Genomic DNA, 26,857 nt, shown 5'->3' with positions numbered 1-26,857 from the left:
GGTGGTCATTAACACCTGTGGGGTGGAGAGAGATTAACAGGAATCAGGGAGATGCTAATGAGCCTTGAAGTCAATTGACTCTTAGCACTACTTGAATAGAACTGCTGCTGCCCGTCCCAGACGGTTGGTTTTAAAGTTTGGGTGGAGCAGGAATCAATGGGGAGTGCCACTACCTCACACCCCCAAGCCCATCCTCCCTGCACCTCAGTATGCCCCTGGACTTGGAGAAAGGATGTAAGAACAGAATGGGACTAAGGATCATGCTTTCAACATCAAATAGATCTTGTGAAAGGTTTGCTGTGCATTAGTAATGTTGGTTTGTATCTATCCAGGAGTAGCTAACACGTAAGTTAGTGCAATTCACAGCAATGGGGTTTTACTTTTATTCCTTCTGGGATAATTCTGCATTAAACTGGGAAAAATTACCCTGGTCAAGAGGTTGCATTATCTTTCTGCTACTCTTTTTTTTTCATGGCTATAATGACAATTACCCTGGCAAAACTTGTATGCCCAGGCCCTTATTTGTTTTTCAGTTTTAAAGGAAGGAATGCATCAGAGTACAATTTTCTTTGGAAACCTTGATGGTTTCACTGTTTTGGTTTTTTTCCAAACTATAAATAAAAAGATCAGGAATAGTCTATAAACTCTCCCGTAGTTAAACCCTCAATTCTCATTAAACTTATTAAACTGTCATATCATATAGTTGCTTTCCTGGTTAAATGGAAAAGTAATTTCAAAATGATGTTTTCAAAAGATTATCTATATGACTGGTTTGAAACAGAAACACCTACAGAAGTTAATACTCTTTTAGTTGATTATAAATAATTTCTGGAATACTCAGTGATGCTTGAACAGAAATTTCATTCACCTCCAATCTTGTTTCTTATCTTAGGGCCTTCCTTGTCTTCAGGCCGGGTTGTCCAGCTAGTGGTCTATGGGCTGCATGCATCCCACAAGGGGTTAAGTCATGGTCCCTGAGCTCCCACATGGCTACTACTCCTATCCCTCTGACTGCAACCAGTCTCCACATCTCTCCTGGCTTTTGCTCTCTGGTTATGCCACTAGGGGCAGAACAAGGCAGTACAGTTCAGGAAGAGCTGAGAGTAACCCTGGGGCCATGCAGTGCAGCGGTGGGGAGTGGGGTAAGGGTTGGGGAGGAGTGGGAGGCCCTGGCCCCATGGGCATATGGTTCAGTGGGGGGGCTGTATAGTGCAGTGGTTAGGGGGTGCAGATGCAGTGGGGAATGGACCATCCCTGTAGGGTGCAACCTGAAGAGTCAGGGGATCTGTGCCATACAGGCATGTGGCCCCTGCTGATGTGACATTCAGCCTTGAACCTCTTAGAAGTTGGACATCCCTGTCTTAGGGTGTTGTGGTTTCCCCCTTCCAATGCTCTTGGCTCAGTCAGACCTCTGGCAGTTTATTGATGAATCTAATATCCATTGATGGGTTTTTGGCAGGACAGGAAGGACCCCTCAATGGAGAAGGAAAGTATGTGTATTTGTCCAAATTCAAATTCATAATGCAAATACTTCTTTTATGCTGTTCTATATAAGATTGTACAGCACTTTCTTCACTAAGGGCATCTATATGCATGCTCCGGGGTGGAGGGGAGTAAAGCACCTGCAGCATCACATGTATTCAGCATTCTGTACTTCAAAATGACAATAAGGGCACTTTAAAGCTGATTTGCCGAGTTTAGTTAAAGCGTCCCTACCGCCATTTTGAAACGCAGGGACTCTGAATACACATGATGCGGAGGCTGCTGGAGCACACTAATTCTCACACTCCAGCAGACTTGCTGCAGATTCAATCAAGTCTGCTCCAACACATGCTAATTAGCATGTGTCGGAGCAGAAGTCCGTCATGTATAGGTGACCTTTTTGTATCTGAACACTTTCCAGCTATGAAAGAGTATTAATTAAACAGCCACCTTGTGTTTTTTCTTTCATTTTGTTCTGCTTTAACTGTGTGCAGTAGAAAGTTTAGTTTTGACACAGTTTCAGGTTTGGGGAGAAGAGAGGAATTTGCAATGGCCATTAATATACATGTTGCTGTGTATTTGTTAGGGGGACCCAACTCAAGGTACTGTGGTTTGTCATGGCCCTAAGGTCTGGGAAGAGTTAATTCTACAATCTCATACTTGTCCCCAGGAGAACTTTGTGTCCTGCATAAGCTTTACATTTAGACTACGAACAGACATTCCATTTGTTCCTGGATAAATGGTTCCTGCACTTGTCCTGGGATTGGCACATTGCCCTTCTACTGAGCATTTAATGAGTGGCTAAATGCATTGCCGTTTTTCTGCTATTGATTCAGTGGTGGAGGCCCAGAATAACTGTACAGATATACTTCACAAGAATCCAGTATAAACTATTCCTGCTTTTTATCCAGGAAATATTTTTAGAATTTATTGCAGGACAATGGACATGGGCACCTGTACAATTGCACTTCATCCCAGGATAAAATATTTTTTCCTGGGATAAATACGATGTCTATTTGCAGCCTTATTATAGGATGTTCAATTGTTCCAGAGGAACAAAATTGACATCCCTAATCATTATGCTGGATTTTCACACCACCTGTTGATCTGCCTCTCTTGTGGAATTCTGCTAGGGAGTGTTATGGTGGTGGAACAGTTTCCAGAGAAGATATGGAAAAGAAGCCTGCATCAGGTGTTTTGAAAATATACTGAAAATATTATGTATTTTCAGAAAGGTGTTCTGAAAATATTATGAAAATATACTGTAGTAGAGTTGGGAGTATTGAATGGTGATGGTCCAGGAAGTGTACAGGAAGCAAGGATTTTCTGTGGTATCTTGTTACTAGATCAACTGAGTAGTTGAGAGTGCTGTTGGGCAACCTTTGGGGCATGAAGTGCCTGGAGCATCAATTTGAAAAGGACCTAGATGGGCAGATAGGATAAGGAAAGTTTCTGAATATTTTTTTGCTCTCGCATTTTTAGTCCCTCTGATTTCATCCCATCCTGAACCTTTACAGTTGGAACTGATGAGAGTAATGATCCGATTTCATGTCTTAGCCTGCCGATAGGGCACTGACTTACTTGGAACAGAAATTTTCACATCTTATGACACTGAACCAAGTAGGGCAGTAGTCACCAACCAGTGGATCTTGATCCACCAGTAGATCTCAGAGTCTCTTGCAGTAGATCTCAAAGCCTCTTGGAGTTGATCCGAGGCTGGGGTGGGAGACTGAGTGCACGCATGCATACACATGCCCAGCCCATCAGGTCAGTCCGTGGGGAAGGGAAGGAGCAGGGGCTAGATTGAGGCCCCTGCATTGAGGGACAGTGGGGTAAGCTGAGTGGGGCCCCGGCTAGGTGAGACTTACCTGCTGGGGAGGCTTACCTCCAAATAATTTTTTCTCCCTCTGCCTCAATCTGCCCCCTCCTCTTTCCTCCCACCAGACTTACCTGCTGGGTGGAGGGGGGAGGGGAGCAACACACAGTAGATCTTGAGTTGCTTTTAAATGCCAAATGTCATCTCCTACTCAAAATGTTGGAGACCACTGAAGTAGGGCATGGAATTGAACCTTGGTTTCCTGTATCCTAGGCCAGTGCCTTCTATTCCTGTCCTAAACATCTTCTTGATAAAGCTTCTGCAGAACCAAAGAAATTATGAAATTTGTTATCTTTAAAGAAACAGCATATTTAACCAAATCAATGAAAATATTGTAACCAGTTCTATGCAACATGGAAAACTGTTCTATTGTATGGCAGCTGCTTGTAATGCAGTACACAGCAGTTTGGTTTCTGTTTACCTACAGCAATTGCACAGAGATAATAGGGTAGTTAGTGACTGACTATCTTTGCCAATGCTTTTTGTAGTAATTCACTAATGTAATCCTCACATCCTTCAGGGATGTGCACTATACAAAAGGCCAGCAGAAGCAGCACCTTGTTTTAGTCCTCCAGCCTTGAAACATTAAAAAATAACTAAGTGTAGATGAGCCAGTTGTACAAAAAGGTGTTTGTGTGTTTGCTACAGTATGTATTTATTTGTATGTAAACAAAGGGAAATTTGTTACTAGAGTTCAATCCAGATGAATTTCACTGCTGGGTAGTGTATAGAAACTCTGCAAGCTTCAAAAACTAAGTAGGCATGAAGGATAATGACTGTGTTTGTTGCAGATTTCCTCTCTCCATAAAATTCCTCATTCAATAGTCCACTGTATTCCTTCTGCTGTGAAGTCACCCTTATTTTCCCTTATATGGGAATTAGATTGCCATAGGGGAACTACTCATAGACTGGTGAGTCACAGTTAGCAAAAGTAGTTTTTTTCCAGGACCTGTAATTTTGGTAGTGAAAGCTTGGGCGAAATATCTCTTATTGCTATTTGTCTGATATGAAAGGAAGTTGTTGCTTTTCAGATTTGGCTAAAAGTATGACTTGAGCTGTTCACATCTGCCCAAGTCAATAGGAAAAGAGTTAACAAAATCTTAGAGTCCTAATGTCCATTCTCTGCTCTAGCCAATATAAAACATAACTTAAACTGCCAGTTTTATTACCTTTAGAAGAAATAGATTAAAACCTGGATTTAAACAGATTAAACTCCTATGGAGAGGGTCCAGAGGAGGGCCACCCGCATGATCAGGGGTCAGCAGGGCAGGCCCTATGAGGAGAGGTTAGGGGACCTGAACCTGTTCAGCCTCCACAAGAGAAGGCTGAGAGAGAGGATCTAGTGGCCATTTACAAACTAGCTGGGGGGGACCAGCAGGCATTGGGGGCATTAGTCCCTGTTCCCCCGAGCACTACCAGGAGTGACAAGAAATAAAGGTCACAAGCTGGCAGAGGGTAGATTCAGGCTAGATATCAGGAGGTGCTACTTCACTGTCAGGGCAGCTAGGATCTGGAACCAACTTCCAAGAGAAGTGGTGCTGGCTCCTACCCTGGGGGTCTTTAAGAGGAGGCTAGACAAATACCTTGCTGGAGTCATTTGACCCCAGTACTCTTTCCTGCCATGGCAGGGGGTCGGACTTGATGATCTGCTCAGGTCCCTTCTGACCCTACCAACTATGAAGCTATGCAAACCTGTTATTTCCTGCCCTAGACGATTAATTTTACCTTAAAAAAATATTTTCCCCAATTACCTGTAAATCCTTGTAGTAACCATAGGGGAGGGGTGAGAAAGAAATAAATGCTAGGTTTCAAACTACGAAAGACTAAAACTGTGTCCATAAAAACATGAAATCCCATTTGAATATCTCTGATCAGCTCAAACTCCAGAATTTGTTTCTATAGCTACATTTGTCCTACAGCTAATTGGACATGTATTGGTTCCTCACCATTAAGCATTTCTTTTATAGGTCATCTGGAAGCTGCTGGTGGCAGAACTGTGCTGCTACCCAGTGCCTCCGCAGGTGGCAGATAGAGGAATGACTTTCAGGGAAGGTTAGGTGTGAAATAATCAGGGGTAACCCTGATAACCACAGACCAAGCAGCAGCAGCACCATCACTATGTGGAGAGGACAGCAGATGGCAATGCTTTGCCTCCTAAAAAGCCACATACATCCTTTGAGAGTGCTGTGACATGTTCACCACTGTAATAAGCCTGCCCAGCCCCTAGCCTTGGTTCTACAAGTCCTCAACGGCAGAGCAGGCAGAAGAAAATGTTAGCATCTCAGTGACTGTGAAGGCGGACGAAGGTTGCAGTGGAACAAGATTTCCAATTGTCTTGGCCTCTTTGCATTTGGATTAAGGTCCCTTTCTGTCAGGAACTATGTGGAAGCTGAAGTACAACAGCTTCTGCATGATAAAAGTAATCACTGACAAGTATCTTTCATGAGAACAAGCACATTTTTCAAGCCTTTTGGCAACCAGCTAGTGATGACAGGAACAAGATTGTGAAGTCTGGAAGCTCCTAGTTATGAACTGACACAAAGACTGAGTTACAAGGAGGTCATTTAGTATTTGGATGAGGCAGGAGTGAGATTTCGCAAGTGTAACTGCAACTTAGGAGCCCTCTTCAGGATCTGTTCTTCTTGTGCCACGTCGGGAAGGGGCTACAAAAGATGCCCTAAACATAGCCTGTCTACCTTCTTCCTGACTGGATAACCATGTCCAGTGCAATCACCTTTACTGCAATTGAAATCAACAAAGACACACAATCAGTTTTAGGACCTGGAACATCAGAACCCTTGTGGACCGTTCTAATAGTGAATGTCCAAAGCACTACACTGCAATGGTGGCTTGAACTCGGGTGACGCAACATCAGCGTTGCTGTACTGAGTAAGGCCCAGCAAGCAGGAGATGGGTAGCTCAAAGAACATGGAGGCAGCTGTACCTTTTTGGAAGAGTAAACAGGAAGGAGAATGCTGGCTTCAGAGTTGGTTTTGCCATCAAGAATGAACTCATAAACCAACTCAGCAAGTTCCCTATCAGAATTAATGAGCACCTCATGATTCTCCACCTTGAACTAGCAGGGAACCAATATGCTACTCTCAGCAGCGTGTATGCCCTGACTCTTGATGAAGCCAAGGAGGAATTCTATGCAGCATTGACCACGTCTTTTCTGACATGCTGGCGGGAAACAGACTTGTTCTTCTCAGCAGTTTCAGTGCCAGAGTTGGAAGTGATTTGAACCTCTGGAAGTAGGAAGTGATTTGAACCTCTGGAAGTAGGTATGGTCAACTTCAGCGGCATCCTCCTCTTGACCAAATACATGGAACATGGACTCACCAGCACCAGCACTCTGTTCTACCAGAAAAACAGGCACCAGACAACACCCACAATCTATACATTGGTACTTAATTAACTCTGTCATTGTTTGTGCTTGGGATTGCAAAAATGTCCCTGTGGGTGGGTGTCACTTCAGCACCTGCCATTCTTATCACCGTCTTCCTTGTTCATCCACCATGCTTTGTCAGGAGATAGATAGCATATGAAAGGAGGTTAACAGCTTCTAGGATGGTGATAAGATATTGGCGCTCTGCCTCCCCTATGCCCTGCCCAGTCCCAGCTGGTATTCAGTGATTCTCATCAATCGAAACTCTCTTCACCAGGCATGAGGGTTGTTAGCCCTGCTTACATCCTCAGTGGGTACATCTTCCCTTAGTTTCTCCAGATAGGGTTATCTCCTTTCTCCCTACCTTCTCCAGCACAAGGGAATACCCTGGTCAGGGTCTCCCAATTATGCGATTTGTCCTGTTTTAGGACCTGTCTTTCTCTCTCCCCCCCCTTCACCCCTCCCTCCCCGCCCAAGTATCCGGCCAGGGAACCAGTTTTAATCAGTTCTGATTCTCAGGGAAATCTCTGGCCCTTTTAGCCTCTTCCCTCCAATACCAGGTGGCCCAGGTTTCACCCACACAGTCCTGTTTACTATGTGTCTGGGTCACCAGCTGATAAACTTCTTCCATCACCCCTCCCCAGCTTTGTCTACTCAGATGACTCACCACTGGTGTAAGTCCATCAAGGTCCATTTGAACCTGCCTCCTTCAGCAAGCATTTTCCTGAGTCTGTTAATGCTCTGTGCCTCCACATGGACTCTCAGTAGCTTCCTCCAGCCACCTTTCTCTCCCCTCTCTAGGGAACAGACTCACTGCTGGATTTCGTTTCAACAAAGTCTTCTGGATTAGTGGTCAATCAGTGTTGGCTCCCACAGAGGACCTCTGCATCCCTGAAATTCCCCTCTCTGACATCCTGACATCACTGGGCATTGATGAAGTGAGGCAGGCTCACCTCTAGTAAGTATTCTTCCATTCTATCCTAGCCCTTGAAACAGGGCCATTGGGTAGTCCCCTGTTACAGTCCAGATCACCCAAGCTATGCTAGGCTGACAGTTGCTAGACTGATCACTGACTCATCTACTTGATTATGTCATTCAAACTGGGTCCCAAACAGCAGATGCAACAGAAGCACAATGCTCATGGAAGATCAGGGTTGAAGGACTCAAGAACCCAATCAAATGAGACCTCTTCCATCAGTTCCTCAATGAAAAAATGTAATTCTAATCAACAACAAGGGGAAAATGTTTGCAGTGCTTGGGGTGCCTTCAAATCCACCATCATCAGCACTTGCAAAGAGGTACTTGGATTCTCTACCAGGAAGCATCAAGATTTGATGAGAATGACTGGGAGTTTCAAGAGCTGATTGACTGCGAATGCAAGGCCTTTTGTGTTTGGCAAAATGACATCAGCTCCAAGCAAAGAAATTGTATCTCCAACAAGCCAAGGTAGAGGTCCAAAAACAGGCCCATGATATGAAGAACAGATGATGGGAAGACGACAAGAAAGATATTCAAAATCTTTGACATCGACAATATGCATGATTTTTTCAGTGCCACCAAAGACATCCATGGTCTGAGTACTCATGGACCAACCCCATTGGGACCTAAACATCAAAGAAAAGAGGACCATCAATGCCTGTTAAAAGGAGCATTTTGAAGACCTTCTCAATTGAGACTGTTGTTGATGAGATTATTCTCAACTCCATCCCACAGCATCTAGTGAGGGAAGATTTTGGAATCCCTCCAAATCTTGATGAAGTGAGGAAAGCCATCAAGGAGATAAAAAACATAACGGCATCTGGAGCTGATGGAATGCCTTGTGAAACCTTCAATCAGAGGTTGATTCTAGTTGTAATTACTGTACATCTCCTCAGATAGCTTGGGTTTGGGGATATATTGGTTATAGTGTTTAAACTTCCTAGTCACATAATGAATGGGAAATCCTTTTTATTGGGAGAATCATTAGATTGTGGTAGCCTGATTATCAACAGTTTTAAATTCCAAACTAATGTACTACTTTTTTTTTATTTTTTGCAATATAATGTGTGGATATCAAGCTGCACATGTTCTCTTTCTGCATTTGTCTGAGCTGGACTGCCCTATCTAACATTGACACAAGGAGACCATGCATTGCTGCAGCATAAAAAACTTGAACAAGTCTTATTTTAGGGTAAGGGTATGTACTTCCTACTTCAAGAAGGCTGTTAACCAGAATGTTTCTGCCCTAGCAGCTTGCACAAAGGAGTTACACACAGCCCGCACATTTTGTTTCAAGTTCTTAGTGTGGTGCCCTGTGGGTAGGTACTTTGGCCTTAGAAATGTGGTTCACAAAGTACAAAGGTCAAAACCAAAGGGCAGTTGTGCTTCTAAACGCACACGTGCCTCTAAGGACCCTGCTTATGCACAAAGGAAGTCTTGGCAAATCTAATTTAGATTGGTAATTTGGTTACTGCTGCTTCGATCATTCCTCATCTTTCATTGTGAATGCTGAGCACTTGACAGGAAAAAATATTGGATGGAATGAAAGATTCCAGCGTGCCCTCTTTGGTCTTTCTTATTTACAATAAATTGTAAATTGATGTCCTGGTCCAATATGTGTGGACTTCTATAGAAGATGAGTGATGTTTCCAATTTTGACATGAAAACCTAGCTCACTGAAATCAGTAATAAAGTTTTAATTGACTTGAGTGGGACCAGGATTTAACCCCTGACCTCTTCTCCTACCTAACTAGAAGAATGTGGTTTTATCGGTGAACTGGGGGAATTAGAACCTCATTTTGCTCAGGCCAATCTGTACAGTAGATTAAACAGCAGTGTTGATAATTTTTTAAGGAAATCCTTTAAAAATCTATTTTCCATGTGTGGAGAAAGGTAAATAGAGTGCAAGACATTCAAAGTTAGAAGTGAAAAAATGAGAGTACTTAAGGGCTTCACCAGGATATGGAGAAAGTGCCTTAGGGCAGAGGAAAGGAGAGAAATGTATGTTGTCACAGTAATAAAAATGTTTTCCAAAACAGATCCCACTAACTGATTCTTTTTACTGGCAAGTGTCACCTTAACCTTGAAATATTATTTTCTTCCACTTTCCTAGGGCAAATAAGGTAATAATTTTTTTCTTTTAATTTATTATAACCCACTGTTGTTGCTTTCAGCCATTATCTGTGTTGCAATGGTGCCTACACTCCGAAATGATAACTGGCTTCTGTTGTGCTAGGCGTTGTACAAACACATAATATAAGATGGTCCCTCTCCTGAAGAGTTTGCAGTCTAGACAGACGAGACAAAAGAGGGGAAAGAGAGGCTCAGAAGTTGAAATGACTTGTCCAAGCTCAAACAATAGGTCAGTGGTTGAGCTGGGTTGGTCTCCTAACCCTTGATACAGTGTCCCATCCAGTACATGATGCTGCCTATGATGATATAAGTTAAGGAGTTAGTAATGTCATTAAAGTTTAGAAGTGCCACTTTAAAAACTTGGTTGAAATGTCCACAAGATTAACCAGTATGCAAACAGAAATCCACTGACAGTAGGAGACTAAGGTATGGCTTATCTTAATTCACTGACATGCTATATGTTGTATTCTTGAGGAATAACAATACTTGAAACAAATACATTGTCTGGTAAATCAAATCATTTGTAGCCTGTTGACTCTGTAGGAAGAGGTAACTCAACCCTTCAGCTCCTGTTTTGCTCTAACTTATGCATAGAATTGTTCTGCCACTAAGCTTTACATTTCTAAACCTTGCTTAATTGGTATGGTTTCTAGGCTGTCTCTGATCCTGTGCCCTTTATTAGCGTTAGTTTCCTTCTTGTTTTACAAAAGCAAATCTACTGCCCATGTTGTCACATATTTTAGTAATAGGACTTGAGTAGTACCTGGAAAAGACTTGTTCTCAGTGATTCTAAGATTGTAACCACAACATCTTCAGTTAACTTATTTTCTTTGGGTCCTGTCTGAACTCAATGTCATTTGTAGTGATCAAAGTTATAACTTAGAAAAGCCCTCTAACAGGAGATTGAGGGAGCTGGGAATTATGATTGTGCCTTGGTGACAAAGCAGCTAGCATATCATATGGGGGTATGTGCAGCTGTTTGCCTCACCTGGTCTGTAATCATGAAGCTTGCTTTAAGCTGTGTGATCATAGATTGGGAGTGGCATGTGCAGCCATGCTGAGACTCCACTGGGATAACTCGGTGAGGGGGGCGGTGCTAGCAGGTTTGCTGGGGAGGGGGGGAAGTTTGTGGGTCCATGCGGTGGATTGTCCATCTGGGAATGAGCTAAAAATAATTCAGTCTGAATTTTTTGGAGGGGGAGTAGGAAGAGCAGAGTCCTGGGGGCTGGGGCAAGAAACTGGGCTTTCCCAGCTCCAGGGCTGTGCTCCAAATATATACAGCTATTTGACAGATCAGGCTTGCCATTTTTGGACAGATTTAAATCACCCAAGCACCTGCACAGATGGGCATTTAGATCAATCTGACCCTAGTTAGGTTGATCTAAATGTAACACCTCCATAAACCCTTAGTCGGTTAGAGTCAGACAGGGACAGCAGAGGGACCACACACACTGCTCCAGAATAAAACCCATTATGTAGCTCTTCTTTTTCTTGTATACTTCTGTTTCTTGAATCCTGTGATTACTACATCATCAGTCAAACACTATTTGAATCAGCTCACCTAGTAGGTAATCCATTTAGGGGCCACAAAAGCATCTGCTTGAGAATGGGGAAGAGAGGGACTTTCTGGGAGAAGTCTGGTCCCAGGGCTCAAGCTGTGCCTTTGGGCAAAGCAATGTTCTCAGACCCTCGAGTTCATGTTTGTGAAAAAAGACTGGGTCAAGGACAACTATTTTTTTTTCAGGGAACATATTTTGATATAAAATGTGACAAAAATGGACTTCCATGTTGGTCCTTTGCCATACAGTTTGGAGATTATGGCAACACAAAAGGTATTGGGAATGTTGAAAGGCAGAGTGAAACCAGCTCTTTTCAATGGCACTTTAAGAAACCTCTTAAAGAGAAAAAAACCTTCTACCAGATTGTAACAGATGATTATCAGGCTCCTGCACCAATTTTTGTCGGTGTTACGTGCAATGAAATCGTAATTGCCTAAAGGAGTAAACGCTAAAAGAACAGATTTACTATCAGTTAAGGAGACTTTCCCATTCTTGTATTTCCTAAAAGTAAAAGATAAATAGTCACATAAATTGTGCCAACAGTCAGAAAGCACGTCTGTACCAGAGCCTCCCTTCCACATCTTTCAGGCTACTTGAGATTGGCTTTTTGGAATGGAAGGTTCGGGGGGAAGGGCACAGCAAGTTTTGTCTCCAGAGAAAAGTGCTGCAAGTGGTTGCACTGGCAAACTCCATTTTTAGATGGTGAATTCCGAAGCCGGTGAAATAGGGATTTGATCTCTGTAGAGGAGACTGGATTTTCAAAGGATAAGTGGGGGTTGTAATCACTTCGCCTGGGATTTACTGCTCCATGAAATAGGCAACAGCCTATGTAGAGCTGTTTACACCTGTTCACAATCTAAGCCACCCTGATGTATACCACTGAGAAAATAACATGTTGAATTACAACATATTTTTTAGCAGAACACGGCACATCAAAATCTTAAATGAGACAGTCAAAATCTCTCTGAATCTAAGAGTTGTTTCAATATTAGCTATTTGATCATGAAGTTCTGAGGCTTCCAGCTCTTGCAATCTCTTCCCAGCATTTCTAGTCAGACACTGGAGATGCAAATGCTTAACAGCCCTCAAGATCTGGCCATGCATAATGTTAAACGTTTGCACCTAAACTGTCCAGGATGATTTCATTTCTCAACTACTAACATATCCCTTTGTTTCTTTTTAAGGTTCCTTGGCTGTGGAACACGAGACAGTGCTGGGCTGGATACCCGTATCAGGTACAAATTTTCATGTGCCATAGGAATAAATAGACCACCTTAGTGAACTGTTATTTTTTATTCTGTAAATTCCACAGTATAAATCCCAACTGTTTTGTGTAAATACAGCAAAACCCTGATAATGTCACACATGCACATACGCCTGCAAACACACACATATAACTGGCAAAAGCCTGTGATACTAAATGAAGTCAAAAGCTGAAGCAATGGATCAGGCAGTGCTTAGTCTCATTCCAATCGCTTCACCAAAGGGCAGTGCTACAGCTCTAAATTTGGAGGGACACTACAATTTATGCTTTTCTCCATTAGTGCACTTTGGTGCTCTTATGGAATGTCTAACCTTGCATTTATTTAATATCTAACATTAGAAGTGAAGTAAAAAACATAAAAGTTATGCTGTGTTAACTGAGCAAAGGAAAGTCTTTGTCGCCACACAAAAACAGTGGGAGGGCTTACACCCTTCGAGCTCGGCCCATCTGTAGCACCATGTGTGGTCCACAAGCATACCCTAAAAGTTACACAATGCTATAAGAATAAGCTTGTTAGTTCACAACTGGGCAGCACATCTTTTTTCTAAGTTGCTGAAGGACTAGGGCATAGCTTGTTGGCATTACAGCATTCCCTAGGTTTAGACATAAAGAACTGTAAGCAATTTGAGACAGAGACTTTTTTCACAGAGCCATGGATGTTTGGAAATGACACTCTTAATAATTTTCTGAGATCAGAAGTTTATCCGATAACTGATGATCATCCAGCAATCAACATGACTGATGTCTGTGATTAAATATCTTTTCTGCACATCTGAGATGTTTGTAAAATGAACTGGATTTTCTAACTGTTTTAAATCTTCTTTCAGCCCTTGACGCCTGATACTCATTACTACTACATAGTCGAATTGTCGTTCTATTGGTCCTTAATGTTTTCTCAGTTTATTGATATCAAAAGAAAGGTAAGAACAATCAGTGTAAAAACTTGTCAGGGGCTATAAGCACGTTTTCATTGACTCTTGAAGTAGCTCTGTTAGTGATGCTCTGTACTTGAAGCAGTTGCAAGCTGTTGTAGATATTCATTGTTGTAATACTAAAGCCTGATTGCTTGCATTTTTCTGTTCTTGGGTGCTGCGATGTGTCATTTTCTGTTCCTTGCAGCGGGGTACAGTAATTGAATATTCATTAACAAAAGGCATCAATGTCAATCAGTCAACCACTAAAACCACATAATCATCATAAAGGTATTGTGCTGTTTCCTGACAGCAAAAGGCATAATGTTCTCAGGAGGTATGTTATAATGAGAACACCAATGAGACTGTTAGATGCTGTTTCTGAATTTGCTAGATAATCTTGGTAAGATCATTTAGAGTTTTGATTAATCCTTATACAAAGATAAGATTATATATAAAGATGTAAATACTATTAAATTAATATTACACTTGCTCTTAACTTTTCAGATGAGAAAACCACATGCCTTTGCATATATATTTATAATACAAGAAGCGTAACAAAATGAAATAGTATGTAGCTTGTTTCCTCTGTAATTCAGAAAATATTTAAACTTTGGACTCCGAAAATTGTTTAGGGTATAGTTAAATCCATTGCTAATTGTCCATCTTTCTGGAAAAGTCACTGTCTGGGAACTTGCCCATCACAAAAAGGAGATGGGTTTTTAATCACAAAACAATAACCCTGAAGAAATATAAGAGCTGACTGTCCATATGTGAATTAATTTTGCTACTGCTAACTGTGACTTATTCTGTATCTTCCTTCAACAGGTAGCAAGAATAGCAGAGTGATTGATTATACATGACAAAATAACTTTAAAAAGCCCCCCAAAACACCACCAACAACAAAAATAGATAAAATAAAAGCCCCACTATGGTATTCTATAGCAGTGGTTTCCAACCTTTTTTCTGCCACAGACAGGCATGGAAGTGGCAGAACTGACTGCTTTCCTCCCGGGACTGCTCCATCCCCCAGCTTTAATCCCGCATGTCACCACTGCCAGCAGAAACCACTTGCCTGGGCAGACAGACAGGGGGCCAAGTAGAGGGCTTATGCCACAACCCAGAAACCAACCCACTGTGGCCCAGTACTGAGCTGCGGCCTGCTGGTTGGGAACCTCTGTTCTATAACATTGGTTTAAAATGCAATGTTCATGTAGTGTGGTGTACTACTGCAATGTAATAAAAGTTGCATGAGGTTATAATTTGGTCTTTCCCTTTTCTTAAAAAGAAAAAGGGAATCACATTTACAAAAACTAGATTAAAATAATGTTATTTAGGTTATAAAGCCAACTGGTCAAAAGTTAGAAAACTTAATATTAAAACTGCCATGCCCTCTTGTTTATCCCTGCTAGACTGGATATTTAATTCTAGCAGACGTATTACTCTGGGGAAGGAAATGAATAGTGTCCAAAATAAATTAATCCCCTTCCCCCCAAGGTTCCCTCTTAAGCTATGTGCATGTGCAGCCACGCAGAATAAAAAATCTTACCACGCAGTAACTTTTTAATGCTGAGCACCAAGGCTGGCGCAGGACACTTAATGCTTGCCTGTCCAGGGGCCACTCCACTCCACTCCACTCCTTACCATGCTAGTATCCCTGTGGGGAGGGAGAGCACAGCTTCAGCCAGAGCAGCCCACAAGGGGCTGGGGTGCTGATCAGTGGGCAATTATCACCGCTGCCGCTTCCTCTTCCAGGCCCATGGCACGGGGCAGGCAGCCCCTTCTCCCTGAGGCAAGGCAGAGGTGGGCTGGGGCAGAGCTGGGCTCCACTGGCTCTGGGGAACTACTCTGCTTCCCAGCCCTTTTGGGCGAGCTTCGCTCTGAGCCCCATCAGCTTTACCCTAATCTTAGCTTTCATCCCCACGCTGCAAGCCCCACAGCTCCCACGCCAAAGCCTGGCAGCCCCATGGGTCTTCCATTTTCTGCCTTCTCCTTGCCTCTGCACCTCTCTGCAGCCTTTGGAAGTGATGCCATGTGCCTTGCTGCCTGGTCTGCCCAGCGGCAGGACGCCCATGGCATTGTACCGCTTTCAAAGGCTGCAGCGAGGCATGGAGGTGGGGAACAGGAAGAGCACAGCCTGCATGCGGGTCCAAGAGACTTGACAGGGAGGTAACAAAGTGAGCTGTTTGGTAACTGAAGACAGAGAACTAAAATGCTTGCCCAGTTTTAAGTATTAATTAAGCCTTAATCCTGACCACAGAGACACGATTAAAAGGCAGCATGTGGGTGTTACAGCTAGTTTCTTCTATTATTTACAACAATGCAAATTAAAAGCAGAATTGGGCCCTGAAAGAAAAACGTCTAACAAGATAATAAATAGACTGAGACTAATATTGCACTATACCGGATACATTCTTTAATATTGAAGGGAGAGACGGGACCAATTTGGGAACAGACCGAAGCAGTGCATACATGGATCGCTACACCTTAGAGGGAACATTGCCCCTCCCTCCCCCATCTGTTTCATTGATACTTATACAAGAAAACTACTCCAATTTCTGAGTTTGTAGAATTTCTCTTGAGAAGTTGGAAGCAAAAGTGACATTAACATCTCAAATCCTTGTTAGACAGCACATCATAAACAACTGACATGGGTTTCCATAAACTTCTTTACTCCAAGTGCCCAACTTACTGACAGTTGCTGTATGTGCAGTCAGTCAGGAGTTTCAAATCAGTACATCTTTATTTTTCTCAAGAGCAGAGATGTAGAGAAACGTGTCACAGGAGAGTGACCTGACAATGGCAATGAAGTTGAACAAAAAGTAGCAAGAATAGTATGTGTAAGCTGCAGAACCAAGGACTACTTAGCCATTTTCAAATATGAAAACTCAAACCAAACCTCTTAAGCAATGTTACTAATCATTCAGATTTTTACAGCACAAATGCACCATCGTATCTAATATGTCCCAAAGCATTTGTTTAGCCTTCCAGGCACAACTTGGTTTTATAGATATAGTTTTCTATGTGCACCTCTCAGGAGAGTGGGGGAAAGATATTGTAATTGCAGCATTATTGCATACTTACATTTAGATGCATTTATAACGTATCATGTTACTTCCTGACTAATTTATTTGATCATTTAAAAATAATAATAATAATTGGAATATTTATTGTATCAGGGTTGATGGCAGTTTTATGTAGAGTTTAAATTATGGTTTTTATGGGATACACAGTTTATCTCAGAATGTGGTATATCTCCCCCCGTGTACCAGATGCCCTCACTGTGTGGGTCAGATTAAAACTACCCACCAGAATGACAGGTGAAAGTTTAAAGACAGACGCACGCAAACACATGTAGAAGAACAGTTTTCATGAAATAAACCTTCACTTTCTGACCTCACTATACTTGTGCTCAAATGAGTTTATCAAACACTTTCAAAAGGTGAGCCTAAGAACAAAAAATCATAAGTTGTCTGGACACAGAATCAAGGACTGAACACTGTCAACTTCATGGCATATTACCCTACATATTTCCTATACCTTTGTGGTTACAACATCACTCAATGAAACGTATCAGGGATATGGGAATTTAACAGTTAATATAGTTTTATAGTTTCATAGATTTCATAGACATTAGGGCTGGAAGGGACCTTGGGAGATCGAGTCCAGCCCCCTGCCCAAAGGGCAGGAAGTCAGCTGGGGTCATAGGATCCCAGCAAGATAAGCATCAAATTTGCTCTTGAAGGTGTTCAATGTAGGTGCTTGAACCACCTCCGCTGGCAGACTGTTCCAGACCTTGGGGGCTCGGACAGTAAAGAAATTCTTCCTTATGTCCAGCCTGAAACGATCTTGCAGGAGTTTGTGACCGTTCGACCTCGTCATCCCTTGGGGCGTTCTGGTGAACAGACGTTCCCCCAGATCCTGGTGGTCACCCCTGATAAACTTATAGGTGGCCATCAGATCACCCCTGAGCCTGCGCTTTTCCAGGCTAAAGAGTCCCATGGCTCTCAGCCTGTCATCGTAAGATCTGTTTTCCTGACCTCTGATCATGCGCGTGGCTCTCGTCTGGACTCTCTCAAGCTTCTCCACATCCTTTTTGAATTGTGGAGCTCAAAACTGGACGCAGTACTCCAGCTGCGGCCTCACCAACCCTAGTTTCTAGGGTTGGAAGGGTCCTGAATAGATCATCAAGTCCAACCCCCTGCCCTGGGCAGGAACGAGTGCTGGGATCATAATACCCCAGCCAGATATCTATCCAACCTCCTCTTGAAGATCCCCAAGGTAGGGGAGAGCACCACCTCCCTTGGGAACCCATTCCAGAGCCTGGTAGCCCTAACCATAAAGTAATGTCTCCTGATATCAAGCCGGAACCTGCTCTCAATCAATTTGTGGCCGTTATTGCTTGTTATCCCAGGTGGTGCCTGAGAGAACAGAGCCTCACTTATTTTCTGCTGTTCCCTCCCCCCCACCAGTGAGTTTATAGACAGCCACCAGATCCCCTCTCAGTCTTCTCTTGTGGAGGCTGAATAGATTCAGGACCTTTAGTTTATCTTCATAGGGCCTGGCCTGCTACGCCCCCCGACCATGCGCGTGGCCCTCCTCTGGACCCTCTCAAGGTTAACCACATCCCTCTTGAAGTGCAGCGCCCAGAACTGGACTCCTACTGCAACCTGACCAGCACCCCATAGAGGAGAAGGATCACTTCCCTGGACCTGCTTGTGATGCACCTGTAGATGCACTACAAGGTGCCATTAGCCTTACTGACCACTTCCTCGCGTTGGCGGATCGTCCGTCCTGGAGTCAACAATAATTCCAAGATCCCTTTCAGCCACTGTATTGTTGAGAAGGGTGTTCCCCAGCCTATAAGTATGTTGCAGGTTCCTTCTTCCTAGAAGCACCTTGCATTTCTCCGTGTTGAATTCCACTCTATTCCCATCCGCCCACCTCTGTAACCTATCTAGATCTAGTTGGATTCTGTCCCTCCCCTGCAGTGTGCCCACTTCTCCCCACATCTTTGTCACCAGCAAATTTGGACAGCGTGCTTTCCATGCCCACCTCCAAGTCGCTGATAAAGATGTTGAATAGCACAAGCCCAAGGAATGAGCCCTGGGGAACTGCACTGCCCACATCCCTCCAGATCGAAAATGACCCATCCACCACTACTGCTCTGGGTGTGACCATCTAGCCAATTTGCCATCCATCTGACTGTAGAATCATAGAAGTAGGGTCAGAAGGGACCTTATAGATCTTCAAGTCCAACCCCCCGCCAGGGCAGGAGAGAAAAAAAAAACCTGGGCTCATATGATCCCAGGTAGGTAGGCATCAAGCCTCCTCTTAAAGACCCCCAGGGTAGGAGCCAGCACCACTTCCCTTGGAAGTTGGTTCCAGATCCTAGCCACCCTGACTGTGAAGTAGTTCTTATGGATGTCTAATCTAAACCTACTCTCCAACAACTTGTGGCCATTATTCCTTGTTATGCCGGGAGCGCTAGGGGAAACAAGGTCTCTCCCAAACCCTTCTGGTCCCCCTTAGTAAGTTTATAGATGCCTGTACAGGCATCAATGCCTCAGTCGCCTAGTTTTTTTGTGAGAATGGGGTGCGAAACAGTGCCAAAGGCCTTCTTGAAGTCCAGGTAGATGACATCTACCTCAATGCCTGTATCCAAGGACTTTGTAACCTGGTCGTAAAAGGAAACAGGGTTAGCCAGGCAGGATCCGCCCGCAATGAATCCATGTTGGTTGCCCCTGAGTGTTACCTCCCATGCTGGGCCCCCACAGATGTGCTCCATGATAATTTTCTCAAAGGTCTTCCTAAGGACTGAAGTAAGACTTCTTTTTTGGTACATCTGCCCTAATTCCTAGACTTCACAGTGGAAAGACAATAAACAATGAGAGAAGAAAACCAGGTCCGCTAAGGAGCTTATGACACTCTAACATCAACGAATGAAGTTTATGGACGTGCTTAATGATAAGGATGATAGAAGCGCATTTTGAGAGAGAGATTTTTTATTAAGGTTCCCTCTACACATGCAGGTAAAGATGCAATGGGATCTAATGCGCAGTCCACACAATCGTGCCTCCTGCAAGGCCACACATATATGGCAGGAGGTGTGATTGTATAGATTTTGCATCAGATCCCATTGTGTCTTATTGCCAGTGGGGAGGAACACAATCCTAGGCTCAGGAAGCAAGTTCCCACAGGTCCCACAGCAGCCACAGTACCTCAGGCCTGGGGGTTTCATGCACCTCTCCGAGCTTGAGAGATTATGGCTGGGCATGGTGCATGCCTGTGGCTGGGAGCCCTGTCAGCTGATAGGTCCCAGCCATAGGGGAGACCCTGCTACACCTGCAAATTAAAGCTCAATAGTTATCAAGCTATAAATTTAGTACATATTTTCAAATTTTAAATTGATACTTGGTTGGAGCTTTTTATGGTGTGGTTAGTGCTTTGCACGTGTAGCTGGTCTCAAGGTAAGTGCATTATACCTATAGCATATAGAGGGGGCCTTGGAAAGTTTCCATAATCAAATGGAAAATAAATGTTGGCTCCTTAACATGTTTCTGGCTTGTTTTAATTCATCATGCTAGTGTACCATGTCAGAAGTACCACAACCTTATTTAGAAGGTCTCTTTGGTCACCTCACGAACTTCTTTAAGACATAAACGGTCTCTACTGGTGAAATGTGAAGCATCTGAGTAAACTGGGGCTCCTCATTTGTCCTGGAAAATTCTATCCCCTATTCAGCTTGCTCAGTTAGCATACTTTGCTAAAGACCTCTGGGGACAATCTACACACTAAACCTCTTTCAGTCCCTCCCAGGTTCACTGTGTATGTAACAGGCTCAGCTTCCTTCACTTCTCAGCAGTGATTAAACTGATTAAAATAGCTTCTTCAAAAAATAAGCCTTAATTATTTACCCAGTTAAGCAGAGAAAAAGGATAAAAGTAACAAAAAGGCTTGGTTCTTACTTAATTCTTTCCTCTCAAGCTTTGGGTAAGTTCTGCTCGATACCATCCCCTTCCTCTTATGTGTGAGTGGTCAAAGTGCTGGTAGCATCCCCAGAGTCCCTCTGCCCAAGATTCATTTCCAACTGCTTGTGGCCAGCTTGAACCTGCTTCCTTCCTGAGCCAACATCTTTAATGGTTTGCGGCTAGTTCTGGGCCTGGGAAGAATAAACCTGGTTAGTCTCAGTGGAGCCAGGGAAGTGGGAGTTCCAAATTCCTGTAGTTACCCCTGTCTGGGACACTGTTTTCCCCTTAGCATCTCCTTTGATATACTCTGTGCAGTCTGGATGATTTAATGATCTGAGTCAATCAGTTGAGTTGCTTATTGTATTAAAAAAATTACTCACAGATCTTGCTCATCTGCTATATCCTACAGCTTGTGCTTTGTCCTCATATCTGAAGTTCTTTCAGTTACTGATGTCATTCCTTTATGCTTACATGTTCAACATTTCTTACATAAAATGAAAGAATGAAACAAATCTTTAAAAAGAGAGGTGTACATTTGTGTGAGGAAAAAGGTCACATAACCAGCAGATTTGTACATAAATGAAAAGTACTGCTCAAGAACATTGACTTATTAAAAATAAACCATAGTGTCAAAAATGCCTTAAAGAGCTCCAGAAAGAAGACTGAAAATGTAGTATTTTCTAAGTGTGAATGTGGCAGCTACAAAAACCGAAGTTCATCTGCTTTGTTCACACCACTATTTGGATTAAATACATGTTAACATAATCAAAAACCAGGAACCAAAACACAGTGTGGGAATGTTAGAGTGCTTTCATTTTCCAAATGTGCTCTCTTAGAGAAAAGATAAGTACTTAAGTGTACTGATCGTAGCTAGTTCAAATGGTCAGATATATGGTCTCAAATATCTGGACTGGATATGGGCTGGAAAGAGAGCAGGACTCAGAATGTAAAGCAGCATTTAATGCTGATTTTGTTTTTTATAATTTTAAGGAAATGAAATGAAGGTAGTGGTTTGAGGTGACTGCTGAACATATTGCATTATGCTTCAGTCAGAAGCATTAATGAAAAATCACCATAAGTAATTTGAGCATATATTTCTTTCTCCAAAAACAATTAAAAGCTGCCATACAAAGTTATGCATTTAGTATAATTTTTTAGCAGTCTTACTAGAGAAGGATAATGCAAGACGGTTCTCCTTCACACAATGACAGTCTTATTGAAGAAGGATAACACAAGAAGGTTATCCATCGTGCACATGGCACTTGTTAATATTTCCCAATACAGTGTTCAGCTGAGAATGGCTGTCCCTCATTTAATATTAACAAGACTTTTCAAACCAGAATTTGGTGCAGATCTCTCAGATAATCCTGCAGACACTATTTGCACTGTAAGGTAGATGCAAAACTAGCACCCAGATAGAAAATGTTTTGTTATGTTACTCAGTGGTGGATTAAGGTTTATTGGGGCCCTGGGCAAACAGAAAATTGGAGGCCCCCTGCAGCAGCTGAATTCCAGCGGGGGTGGGGTCCCCTTCCCTTCGTGGTGCTGCTGCAACCAAGGGTGGGGCATGGCTGGAGTGGAGCTGAGCAGGGTGAGGGCAGATGCAAGCTGTGAGCTGCAGGCTTGGATCTCTCTGCTCTGCTACCTTTGCCCCGGGGGACCCGCGTTTCTTGCCTGCCTGATAGCAGGAGGCAAAACTTGCCCCCCCCCCCACAGCTGCCAGACAGGTAGGGGATGTGCAGCCAGTTTGGGGCTCCTGGGTCAAAGGGAGCAGAACCCCAGGTCCGCAGCAGGCAGCCCACACCTGTCCTATGCACAAATCTGGGAGGTGGGGGGAAGGTCCCCCATGTCTCCCCCAGGGGGTGCACACAGAGGTGGGGAGCTGCTTCCCCTCCCCCCATGTCCCCTGAACGAGCCACCTGTAGCTCCATCCTGCTCCTTGCCCTAAGCCCAGATGCCCCTGCCCCTTCCCTACTCCCTCCCTCACCATGGGGGCCTTGATCTATCCCATCCCCCCACACATACACCCCTCTCCCCCTATAGACTTACCTGCAGGGAGCTTCTCTCCACACTGCCTAGCTGTGTTTCTGGCCATGTGTAGCCGTGCACATGCAGGGAGTGCCCCCCTGCACCTCACTCCTGGCTGCCCCAAGCAGGATCCCTTGCAGGCTAGAATGCTGCCTGCCTGCAAGGGGAAACCTGCCACTTCCCAAGGAAACTCAGGCAGAGGCCCCTGGACCCAGGCCCCCCTGGTCCTAGCATTAATCCTCTTATGATGTTACTCTAACTTTTTTTAATCAATGGTAGAATAGTTGTACCTCAGAGACATGACATAATAAAAATGCATCTGGGGCAGTCCTTTCCTACCCTTCCCTCCCTCCCATCCCTCCATACCTTCTGGCTTCAGTACTAGGCAGGATGCAAGAACAGCAGCAAGCAGCAGCCAGACACTGTCATGGGATGCCAGGTATTGTAGTTTTGTAGAGTGACAGTGGATTAGATGACAGTGGACTAATTAGATAACTATAATTATATTATATTCATCCCTTCAGGCCACTGGCATGGAGTGCTTCCCTAACTCTGCCTTGGCCCAGTGCACATGTGCTCCCAGCACAGCAGTGGACTCTCCACATGTGGCTCCAGGTCACTAGTAGGGATTAGGAACCACTGGACCCAGTTCTTCTCTTAGTTACCTGGGGGATCCCCTCTGAACTCCAGCCGTGGAGCTTTAAGGAATAGAGTCTGGGGTCGCCTGGTCAGCAGGGAGGAGGCGCACTGTATGGGTGGGAAAGCAGGGGATGAACAAAAGGATGCATAAGCCTGGGGAGGAGAGAGGGAGCAGGCCATGGGGTGCTGCGGCATGTTTATCTGCCACCACTACAAACAGGTGGAACAGCACCACATACCTCCCGCAGAGTCAGGCTGTATGGCAGGAGCCTGTTGTGTTGCTGCAGCCCTTCCTGGGCTGACTTTGCCTGGTGTCTCCTAGAAACAGAGGTATGCTGGCCTAGTGGAACTGCACCTCATGCCTCACTTTTCAGGAGGCAGGTCAGGGCTGAACTGGGAAGAGCTGCATCAGAAGCGGCCCATCTGCCCCCATAATGTAATGAAAGCAGGCACACCCTTCTGCTGCAGCCATTTCTTAGTTTGGCTCCAAGTTGCCTCCTGAAAATGAAAGTGCATGAGACACTTTCACCCTGCAGCAGCAGTCTGAGTGTTTTGGCACCCTGGGCAGGTTCTTGCAGTGCCCTGTGGTACCTTAAGACTCTGGTTGAGAACTACCATACTAGACCTCACTCAGTGAAGAATTGAGCCTCACTGGTGTTTGGAGAAATAAACACCAATAATGTTTGTCATTTGATACTGAAAAAGGAAGAACTTTTATAAGCAAAGAGGGTAAGTGTTTTGTTGTGTTGCATTAGTCTTTCAACCCTCACTTTTCCTGTTTTCTGGGAGTTCAGAAGGTGGAATGGGAGGACCACTGGCAAGGCATTTCCATGTCACAACCTTGTAAACTCTGACCTGAACACTGAACTGAAAGTGGCATTCAGGAAGGGTGTGGGGCTACTTTGTGGCACACCTATCAAGAGGGTTGGCCCACACCGATGCAGGCTGCAGGCTATAGTCTAGACATACCCTAAGTCAGAGTCCCCAGTACTTTTCTCCAGTCTTAGAATTTCAGTACCTTTTGTTTGGTGTTTTTGTTTTATTTTTCCATCAAAATAAATCTGTTTAACACCAGTTCAGCAGCTAAAAATGTCCCTTTCTCCCGAGTTCAGAGTTTTCAGCAGAAAATTATATTGTTTTCCAGCTCTTGCACAGCACAGGCTATCTGCCCAGGAGTCACAAAGAACCAGCCTTTCTCTAACTGGCTCCTTTCAGAATCACACTTCTCAGCTTCTTCCCTAGAAGTTGTAATATGAGTTGGGCTCTTTGCTGTGATCAAGGGACTCCTGCAGGAGACTCCCTGCAGCTTTCACTACCAGTGGCTCTAATTTGTTGGCTCTAAGGAAGGCCAAGTGATCCTGAAGACTCACCAATGCAGCAGGTTGTCACAGATGGGGGCTAAATTCATTAGAGGGTCTTCCCACTCAGTGATACGTTTGGAAGAGTAGCTTCTATTTTTTTTTAAAAAGGTAGTGATGGGATCCTCAGCTCAAGGAAATCTGAAATATATATTAGTGCGTGAAGTGTAGCCTTTAATACCATAGAAATGTATGTTCTTGTTTCTGTTTACTGTAAATGCACTCAATCCTTATAACAGTATCTGAAGCAGTATCCCACTTTTCTGTATTGTAAGCTGATTAGGGAATAAGAGAGAGAGTATAATTTGGAGTTGCATGTACATGTGCCTTTTGAAACTAATTTTGGCTGTAAACGCTTTATTTCATTAGGTTTAATTGCTGTGAACTGAGAGATGTAAATGTTGCTTTATTCTTGATAATGCATTTGTATTTACTTAACACACAATAACTATTTGATTCAATCTAAATAAAATGAATAGTTGTATATTTGGTGTTCAGAGAATTATGCAGAATCTTTTATGCATTGTAACTGCTCACCCTGATTCTAAACTTTAAAAAGCACCCATCTATTTGGGTAAGGATGCTAAATCTCCCACACAATATCTCACTGTGGTTTTTCTTATTATTATTCTTCTTTGTCGCTCCAGGATTTCAGCATCATGTTCACACATCACATTGTTACAATCATGTTGATAAACATTTCCTATATAAACAACTGGATCCGAGCAGGAACCATGACCCTTTGTCTTCATGATTTAGCTGACGTGGTACTGGAGGTGAGATTGCTCAAGTGTCATCAGTGTCTGTCCTGTTCAAAATGTCAAAGAACCATGCTAATTGTATAAGCATTTTATTCAGTTAGCGTGGAACTCCCTCTGCCTTGAAGCTACCAGAGACTAAGCATGGACATCTTTCCAGAAGTGTTGTAAGACCTTATTTGGGTAGGCATTTAGCAAGCAATTCTAAATTTAATTACTGTTAGGTAGTTTTTGGTGTATAATTTATTTTATATTGTACACGTTTTAGAAGTTATTTCTAACTTATTAGTTTAGTAAACCTATATAGTTTATTATTGTAAGCTGCCCTGAGCCTTTACTGAGAAGGGCAGCGTATAAATCTAATAAATAATTCTGTGTCCTGTTAATGCGCAAACATATAGGTATGATCCTATCTTCCCCATGCTAAAGAGCATTTCCCAGGACAAAGTATATTCTAGATAGCAGAGCAAAAACTTGTATAGTGCATTTTCTTGCCAAAAGTGTAACACACTCTTTGAAGAAACCTATACATTATGGCTTTGGGCCTCAGAGTTGGCTTAGGACCCACACTGGATGGGAACTAGTGCAGATAATCCTCAGGTGATATAGAGCCATTATCAACACTCCTATGCTTCCTCATCATCAAACTAGAGGTTTGGCCAGGAAAAGGACAAGGGCTTTATGCCCAGAGATCTCCAGCTGTTGTAAAACTACATTAGAAGTATGCATTAGAATATACTTTCAGTCAGTAGATCACAAAAAAGCTTAGATTCACCACTGAACCCACACTGAGCAGCACTAAGCATTCCCTGTGTGCAGGTCAGACTCAGAGCCTATTATTATTTTATATAAAAAGACATTTTATAGAGGTTGTTGCAGTAACCCTGTTTCAATAACATTTTGCACTTCTAAATCAAGGTCTTCCTGAGTTCTGCAATTGGGTTTAGCCTACACCAGTGGTTCTAGTATTTTTAGACCTAAGGCACCTCTCATTAAACTCAAGGAATCCCTAGAAAAGTACCAGCTCTTAGTTTTCACTTGTCTTTTGACAACAGAAAAGTAATAAAGCAGCTTTTCTGTTGCAGAGAACTTGGAAGAACCACAACAAATCCGAATGCAAATTTACTTGGGAGTAATTACTGTGCAGTACAGAGAGCAAACGTGCTCCTAGTGAGCTGGGCAGCAGGGGGTGGGAGATGAGCTGCCTGCTGCCAGGGTGGGCTTCACCACTGGAGTCTGGACAGAGACCATGTCCCCCTGCCCTGGCAGCAGGAAGCTCCCAGCCCGCGCTCCACAATCAGCATCTAGGTGCTAGCCCTATGTTCCCTGCTAGCCCCTGGCTGCTGCAAGGGGCCAGGGCAGAGCTGTTGGGGGCCGGGGCAGGCTACTGCTGTGAGCAGCAAATCTGATCCTGCTTACTGGCACACCTGCCTGGGGTGGGTTTACTCTACTCACCCCAGAGCATTTACACATGTAGAAGAACCCAGTATTGATTCAGTTCTATCTTGTTTCATT

General features: G+C 43.6%; 1 protein-coding gene across 1 annotated transcript in view; it reads left to right on the top strand.

The window, feature by feature from the left end:
- Positions 1–26,857, top strand: part of CERS6 (ceramide synthase 6) — a 225,696-nt gene that overhangs the window by 153,501 nt on the left and 45,338 nt on the right. Inside the window, exons 5-7 of the mRNA XM_090045547.1 lie at positions 12,598–12,648; positions 13,505–13,597; positions 25,232–25,360. Of these exons, the coding sequence (XP_089901673.1) occupies positions 12,598–12,648; positions 13,505–13,597; positions 25,232–25,360 (273 nt within the window). The remainder of the gene's footprint in view (positions 1–12,597; positions 12,649–13,504; positions 13,598–25,231; positions 25,361–26,857) is intronic.

This window comes from Crocodylus siamensis, chromosome 4 (genome assembly GCF_052110815.1).
Source record: "Crocodylus siamensis isolate JL-2025a chromosome 4, ASM5211081v1, whole genome shotgun sequence".
Classification (NCBI taxonomy): domain Eukaryota; kingdom Metazoa; phylum Chordata; order Crocodylia; family Crocodylidae; genus Crocodylus; species Crocodylus siamensis.
The sequence above is the reverse complement of the archived record's forward strand: the minus strand, read 5'-3'. Positions and strand labels throughout refer to the sequence as shown.